The sequence below is a fragment of the Hippoglossus stenolepis genome, chromosome 10, assembly GCF_022539355.2.
Source record: "Hippoglossus stenolepis isolate QCI-W04-F060 chromosome 10, HSTE1.2, whole genome shotgun sequence".
NCBI lineage: Eukaryota > Metazoa > Chordata > Actinopteri > Pleuronectiformes > Pleuronectidae > Hippoglossus > Hippoglossus stenolepis.
Genome location: NC_061492.1, coordinates 10529858 through 10538086, shown reverse-complemented (window position 1 = coordinate 10538086; position 8229 = coordinate 10529858). Strand labels below are relative to the sequence as shown.

Below are 8229 nucleotides of genomic sequence, written 5' to 3'. Positions count from 1 at the left end.
TTGAGTCATCTGTGTGTCAGCGCTCTTCTCTGCCAGACTGACAGACTCACCGCCACAGAGAGAGAGAGAAACAGTGAGGAGCTGAAACTAAAGGGATCTATTCCGGCGGACCTGGACTGGAGACATGACCAAAGAGACTGAGTAAGTTCTGGGATAATCTTTTCTTCTGCTTTTGAACCCCCAAAAAAGTGCATTATTGAGATTTTCTTCCTTTTTAAAATTTACTTTTCCATCGGCGGAGGTGAAACATTTTAGTCCAGACTTGTTGTAACACGGGAAATATTCTACGTTTGACTCCAGTGACAGAAACCTCCTCCTTCCCCTTGTGTGTTGCAATGAGACCCCCATGTGAAAATGTTTTAAAGGGGATGTTTTGCAGGTGGAAAATTGAGATGTATATTATTAACACACACACAGACACACTACACACACCACTTGCAGCAGGTCTGTTTCGGCTAGTGTTGTCCCTCACCTGGGGGCCACAGAGCACAAAAGGAGACCGAGGAAATAAGAATCTCCTCTCGAGGTGTTGGAGGGCTACGGCAGCGTGTAATGCATTGAGTTACATAATGGTCGAAACCCTAGACACAAGCCCCCCAAACCCTGTGTCTGCATAAAAACATCTGCACTTGTACTGGTGGGAAACGGAGAGCGACTAATGGGAGTTGCGTTGCATGCAGGTATTTTTTTCCGAGGCTACTGGGAGATAGAGCGGGAGAGACAGGTGCATCTTAGAACAGGTGTATGAGTTCGGAAACAGACCGAATATCCAGCACTAAACCCTCAAATACATTATTTCCACTTTTCCAGCCGCTGTGTTCCACATGCGTCCATTCCTCGTCCCTAATCCCTCTGAGAAACCCTTAGATTTCTCTTTAAACTTTGCTTTTGAACACCTGTGCCCTTCCTGTTCCCCCCTGTCGGCACGTCTAACCAACTGTTTATCCAGGACAAACTTGCTCATTTGTTCATTACCCACTTCAGACAAACTCATCGGAGGAGGGGGGCTTATTCCAGCAGACGGGATATTTGCAATCTGGAGACTCTCCAAACAAATCCAATCCTCAGGATCCCGGGGGTTTTTATCTTCATGTGACACTTAAAACCGGCCTCATCAGTGGCGGTCGTGGGGTTTTATTTACTTTGTAAGAGAATCTCATCACCTCTTTGGGAGATCCATGCAAATAAGAGAGATTATACAACATGCATGAATGTGGCTTGTTTTCCTTTCACAACACGAGAAACCACAAAAACGCCTTCATGTGTGTGTGTGTGTGTGTGTGTGTGCGTGTGTGTGTGTGTGTGTGTGTGTGTGTGTGTGTGTGTGTGTGTGTGTGTGTGTGTGTGTGTGTGTGGGTGGCCCTTGACGTTTTTTCAAACCTTTTTTTTTGACACCACTGCTCCTGAGGGATGTTACTCAGCTTTGTGGTTTTGCAATCGAAACCCTTCATGCTCTGGGGCAAGTATGTACAGTGCTCCGAGGCTCAGCTGCTGCAGCTGAACTCAGGCGTGTTCTCGATTTTTTTGCCTTCGCAGTTTGTCAAAGAAGCATAAATATAAAACACTCAAATGCATTTCTCTACCTTTTGCACCTCTGGATTATTTACAGTTTTTAACATGTCATCTAATTTGTCTTTGTTGTGTCTTTCTCTCCTCCGCGCAGGACTCTGGGACTAGTTTTTCAGAGCGAGAACTTCAACTACAACCAATACACAAACTGCAACATGGACTCCTGGTCCTACCCGGACACCCTCGAGCAGAACCACTCCAAACCCAGACTCCACCCTGGGGACGACCTGGCCGCCTTAACCATGCTGTATGAGCAGTGCAAGGTAGATATTGCAGAATCAGTGAAACTAAAGAAAATTATATTTTTGATACGGAAAAGATGCATTTAAAATTTTAATCTGATCTATTATTTTTTATTTGTGCAGAGCCAGAAAGATCAGAAGATTGTCCCCTGCCACCGCGGCAATAACATCAACAAAATGACCGAGAGGTAAGAGCATATAAACGTTATTCACTACTAAATCATCAATATAGAAATATAAAAGAAAAAGCAGCTCTTTCTTGGAAGATCCAGAAGTTACAAGTTTATCTTTTAAGTCTTTATGTCTCATCCCCACTAAATTAAACATGTGGATGAGTGTCAATAGCCCAGTAAGAGAAAGGCAGGGCTTTAGGAGGTCATTATCAGGTGATTGGGTAATCCTCAAGTCAAACACAGCAGCAGGATTATTGTCTCCCTCTTCAGTGCTTCCATCCATCCATCCCTCTCTCTCATTATCTCTGTCTTGCTTGGAGAGTTTCACAACAGGCGGACAGACAGTTGTTTTCCACCCTCCCTATTACTTCTCCTCCTCCTCCTCCTTATTCTTCCTTGGTGGGTGAGAAATGGCCAGTGCCGGGGCGCAGTGTTGTCCCCTCAAACAGAGAAACTCAAACACGGAGGGGGAAAGAGAAAAAAAGATGGATTAAGAGACAAATAGTTCCCACCCAGCCTCAAAAACCTGGTCTTTCTGTGAGCTCACCTCACAGTAGCGGTGTGTGCTCAGAGCTGAAGTGCTTTCCCAGGCGTTTGCACAGGCCAACCTGCAGGCTTCTGTCTTTCACTCGCTTTAGGATTGTTCGTGTTGTTGCTGTGTTGATGTGTGGGTGGAGTTTTACTGAGTCATGCCGACCTTCTAAAAAACTGCGGTTTTCACTGTAATTAATCAACTTTCTTTTTCCCTCCCTGCTTCCTCCTCCCTCCTCACCCCGCCAGGTCCCCAGCGAACGCCAATGAGCTCGTGTCGCTGGATGTGTCCGCTAACGTCATGAAGCTCCTGTCTGAGAACATTCCCATCAGCCACCCTCAGGAGATTCTGGGATCCAAGCTCCACACCTCCCTGCCCATCTCCGTGCCCACCACCTCGGACACCTACACCACTTTGACCAGCGTGGTGGCCGATACCTACGACAAACAGGAGCTCAACATCATCTTCGACTCCCTGCTGCAGAAGTGGCCCGAGACCGGTGCTTTTCCCGACCACAGCAGCGAGGTGAGCATTGCGTCATCATCAGAAAGTTTGCAGACTTTTGTCCTCTCCCATGTTTTCCTTTACTAATGCATGTCCTTGCGTGTTTATCCAGGCTCTTCCCTACAGCGACCCCTTCCCCGAGGACACCTCCAGCCCTGTCTACTCCGGCTCCTACACCAGCTCCCCACAGCCTGAGAGATTCAGGAACGAGTTCCAGTTTTCCCTGGGAGCTCCCTCGGCTTCTGGTTACAAATCCAACGAGTTGCCCATGGTCTACCTGAACAAGGGACAGTTCTACCCCATCACCCTGCAGGGAGTGGACAGCAGTGCTTGCCTCACATCCACCAAAGTCAAAGTGAGTCATGGTGACACATCACCCGCAGGCACAGATCGTATTTAGTTCTTAAATAATTGTTTTCTTTTTCTGCACGTATGTTACGTTAAAAAAAAAAGAAAGTAGTATTTCCTTCAGGCTCTTTTCCACAGGCTCATGAATACATAAATTCTTTGCATGCCACAGAGCCAAACCTTCTTATATACCTGTCCCTCCCTCGCAGCCAGCTCCTCTGTGACTAATCCCCAGCTGACACCCCAGTACACTGGGCTGGTACCTTTCAAATTACAGTGTCCTGCCCTATATAATTTATTTGTGCGGTGGTGTAACGAAGCCAGAGTGCAGCCGAGTTCGGCCCAGCTCACGGAGGAGTGGACGAGGAAGGGGGGGAAGGTGTGGTGTGGTTGAAAAACACAGGCGACAACCGTTTTCTTTGTCAAGTGAATCAGAGGATAAGAATATGCACAAACACACACCAGCACACTGCAAACAGCCGATGACAATGTGAGGAGAAAAGAGGGATTTGGAGTGATGAATGAAGCACGGTGGCTTTTCTTGGAGATGCAGGCAGGTGGCAGTGAGTCACGTCTCGACCAATGCGCCTAATTCTCTGCTTTTCTGTCAACTTTCTTTTGCAGACGGTCGTGATGGCTGTGTTTGAGAACGACAAGAGCCCAGAAATGCAGCTCCGCTTCTGGAATCACTGGCATGCCCGGCAGCCGACCGTCAAGCAGAGGGTCATTGACATTGGTATGTTCGACCCACTGAGCACCTGTGCAACACCTGTACACCAAAAAAAATCTGTAATGTGAACTAATCAATCATTCCTATCTGATTACAAATCTGAGAATCACACGATTAAATTCTTTCTTTTCTTTTTATAGCGGACTACAAAGAAGTGTTCAGCGGCATCAGCAACATAGAGGAGGTGGCTTTCAACGCGCTCTCCTTTGTGTGGAACCCCAGTGAAGAAGCCAAGGTAAACACACCTCGCTCTCAAACAAGTGTGTGACAGCTGAGTTCTCTGAAGAGAGGAGGAAAAGGAGAGGAAAGGTAGAATAGGGAGGAGGAGCAGGAGGAGGAGAGAAGGAGTGGCTGAGGAGGAATCCCAGATATGCGTTTGTCAACAAGGCTCATTTCACCACCGGTAGCGAGGGCCGCAAGCTCCTCTGCGGCCCAAAGGCGCTGGGGTGGGGCCGCCAAACCTGCTGAAAATGTAGAAGAAAGAGAGGAAGAAAAGAGGATTGAGAGGCTTAATAGATTTAAAAAGAGGGGGAGTTTAAGTCACTGTTCTTCTATAAAAGTTGGCTCCAAAAACATGTCATCACGTTTTAAATGTCACCAGCGTCCTCCCCTGTTTTCATTGGCATTCGTCTCCAACACCTGTCATTATGTCTCAATTGAGGCCGATGTAAACAAAAGATGTCTCGTCTCAAATGTCCTCTTTCCTTCTTCTCCGCCAGGTTTACATCGGCATCAACTCCCTGAGCACGGACTTCTCCTCTCAGAAGGGAGTGAAAGGCCTCCCCCTCAACCTGCAGATCGACACCTACGACTTCAGCTCGGGAACCAACCAGCTCCTACACAGAGCCGCCTGCCAGGTCAAGATCTTCTGTGATAAGGTACAGTCCCCGGCGTGCGCTTCACTTTTTTTTGTCACATCTTGACGAACAATCGAATCCTGCATCCTCTGAGGTTAAAGTCATTAATGTAATCAAGTGAATGTGTGTGTGTGGTGCTCCTCAGGGTGCAGAGAGGAAGATGCGCGATGAGGACAGGAAGAGGAGCAAGAGGAGAGTAAAGGGCGACGGCAACGGTGAGTGTTGGAAATAGCCAGCTCCTCATAAAAAAAATGAATTAAACAGTAAAAGAGAGTGTTTCTAATATTGTAAATATCCCTGCTTTGTTTCCAGCCAAATCTCAAGTGAGCAGCTCCATGGGCAGTGAGTGTACCTTCTTCCGGATGCTGGACGACCACGTCACCCAGCCGGTTCTGTTCATCCCAGAAGCACACCTCTCCAGTTTACAGCGCATGGTAAGGCCCCTTTCTCCTCTCCTCTCCTCTCCTCTCCTCTCCTCTCCTCTCCTCTCCTCTCCTCTCCTGTCCTGCTCCTGCTCCTGAGCCAACGCCCCCCTCCTGCCTCTTAATCCCTGCAGGCAGTAGGACAGGGCGAGAGTCGGGAAAAAACTGTGGGAAAGTATGTAGTGGGTTGGGAAAAGGGGGGGGGGTGGAGGGGACGGTGTCAGTGAAAGTGAGGCGAAGCACCGACATGAGTTTGGATGAGCTAATTGGAGTCGAAACCAGGCACCGGTACAAGCTGCTACAGCTACTGACACTGAGACTAAGCTATAGGGGCTCACACGAAACACACACACACACACACACACACACATGCACGCACACACACACCTGGTGCAGCAGCAGCAGCAGCACACAGACACCTGACATTCAGTCTGCACCACCCTCATGTCCTCACTTTCTTTCAGTCACACACACTCTTGCAAAAACAGCGAGGGGAGTGTTCAGACAGGCCAGGTTTCCCACAGTGTGGAGTGTAGAGGGATGTGTGTGTCTGTGTGTGTGTGTGTGTGTGTGTGTGTAAAGAGACATTAGAAGAACAAAAAAAAGAATGAAGAACACACTAAAGCAAAGAAATGACTTGATTACACAATGGCCCAACAGTCTGTACTGACTGTCTTTGATTGGCTGGTGTGATAAAGCGTAGGATCTCTCCATCAGTGTCCACGCTTACGTGCCTCTCCGTGGGTTATGGGAAACTCCGTCTTTCAGTAGTGATAACATTCCTTTATTTGAAGGCGTTTTGCTCAGATAATGCCGGGAATCACACTGTGGAGTTTAAAAGTCTAATCAGATTTCTGTCTGTCTCCCTCCAGGCCGTTCCCATGGACGAGAGTGATAGGTAAGCACGTATAGGAAACGCCATCAGTGCTCTGCGATGATTCATTTTTTAAGAAGATGCCAAGTCGTCTGCTTTGTGTTTACGTGTCTGTGTTTTTGTTTTTGCCAGGAGTTCTATGAAGAGGCTGTACCCCGACAGAGAGCAGAGCAGCCCTCCACCCAGCAAGCAGGCCCGCAAAGAGGACCCTCAGAGAGGTGCATGGAGAACTCTGACAGTGTGATGATGAGAATAATCGTCCTTAATGAGCATTCGTCATCTAAATGTTTTTTCTCTTCTGTTCTCTCTTCCCATTAGTTCTGTTGTACGTGAGGGCAGGAGTGGAGGAGGTGTTTGATGCCCTCATGCTCAGCTCGCCCACACTGTCGGGCCTACAAGAAGCTGTGAGTAGGAATTAGTCTCATGATTCTGTTAACGTCTGTCAATTTATTACATTTTTTTTAATTTATTCATTATTTCTTGAATTATATTACTTAAAATCCATCCTTTGACATATTCCTGATCTGTATGATCTGCATCTGTATGAAGGACAATACAAATAAATAATAAATGCTGAAGCAAAAAATTAAGTACATAAATAAATTACAAAATAAATACACTTTTTGATTCATTTATTCATTAATTTCTACAATTATTTATTTTTATTTAATTATCTATTTATTATTATGTCATTTTTTTTGTCCTTCGTAGACACTCTCAAAACATTATCATCTTTCTGTCTGTGGGAACTGTCGTGCTAACTGTCCTCTCATGTTCCTCCTCTCCTTCCTCAGATCTCAGAAAAGTATGGCGTGCAAAAAGACACCATTGGCAAAATCTACAAAAAATGCAAGAGAGGGTGAGTGTCTTACTTTTGTTTTTTTCTTTTATGCGTCTAAAGCTCAGCTGACTCAACACACGCAAGCTGGATTAAAATCGTGTGTTCACCACGGGCGACAAGCGTAAAACTCAGGTGATGTTTTGAATGGTCTGAGGAAGCGAAAGGTTGACAGACCGGGTCGGTAGGTTGGGTACTTGGCTGGGCCCGATGGAATTTGTTAATTGCAGCTCCTCAAAAAAATAAAAGGAGAGATGACTGAAGGAGGATAAAGACGTTTGAGAAATCCTGTGGATGAGTCACGGGCGATTGTTGTTGCTGATTTGTGACTCGGTGAGCTCACTTCATTGGAACTATCAGAAAGGTCCTTGTTGAAAGAGATATCTGGTTTAATTAAAGGTTTCTGGCAGCCGTCCTATTAAGTCGTGAGACGACACATTAATATCAGCTTACTACCGACAAAGGTCGGATGAGTTCTTTGGAATGGGTGCTCTGTTTTAAAACTAGCAATTTGTCATTAAGTTTTCTTAAACGACGTTAGACATGTTAGACGTGGGGACGGCTAAAAGTCGGAATTTCCAAATATCCGTCTTCAAAAAACACACACCACATCTGACCTCTTTCAGTCAAATGGTCATGGTATGAGCCACTACCTCTGAAACAACAGAGGGAATCTGAGGGCCCTGTCTTCAGATGAGAGACAGGAGGCTGCAACACCTTTGGGGGATTTTTCTGTCGCTTGCCCGCAGCTATCGCCGCATCGGGAGCAGCTAAGCCAACAGGTTGGGTTGCATTCTCCGCTGCAGTTCCCTCCCTCCTCTCTTTTCTTGTCTTTAATCAGCCCCATCCCTGCAGGCAGAATGCACCAAGTTAGTTCAGACATTAAAGCCTTAAAGACATACAGGTTAGGAGGAGGAGGAGGAGGAGGAGGAGGAGGGGGAGGAGGAGGGTGACCTGATTTACTGCTCCTCCTGACGCAGGAGATATGCTATCAATGTGTTTTTCACCTGAGAGGCTTCCCATAAAACAAATGCTTAAGTCCAGAGACATTCACAGGGCTTTGGTCACACGCGATTGAAAAGTACAGAACAAACTATCATAGAATTTGCATGTTCTAGTTTTGTCCCACTTTCTGTGCCC

General features: G+C 46.6%; 1 protein-coding gene across 1 annotated transcript in view; it reads left to right on the top strand.

Annotated features, from left to right (window-relative positions):
- grhl3 (grainyhead-like transcription factor 3) overlaps positions 1 to 8229 on the top strand; it is a 9333-nt gene continuing 1104 nt past the window's right edge. The window contains exons 1-14 of the mRNA XM_035168716.2: positions 1 to 141; positions 1664 to 1832; positions 1935 to 1999; positions 2765 to 3041; positions 3133 to 3375; positions 3993 to 4104; positions 4239 to 4333; positions 4818 to 4976; positions 5101 to 5170; positions 5268 to 5389; positions 6250 to 6275; positions 6384 to 6469; positions 6570 to 6655; positions 7046 to 7110. Of these exons, the coding sequence (XP_035024607.1) occupies positions 125 to 141; positions 1664 to 1832; positions 1935 to 1999; positions 2765 to 3041; positions 3133 to 3375; positions 3993 to 4104; positions 4239 to 4333; positions 4818 to 4976; positions 5101 to 5170; positions 5268 to 5389; positions 6250 to 6275; positions 6384 to 6469; positions 6570 to 6655; positions 7046 to 7110 (1592 nt within the window). The 5' untranslated portion in view covers positions 1 to 124. The remainder of the gene's footprint in view (positions 142 to 1663; positions 1833 to 1934; positions 2000 to 2764; positions 3042 to 3132; positions 3376 to 3992; positions 4105 to 4238; positions 4334 to 4817; positions 4977 to 5100; positions 5171 to 5267; positions 5390 to 6249; positions 6276 to 6383; positions 6470 to 6569; positions 6656 to 7045; positions 7111 to 8229) is intronic.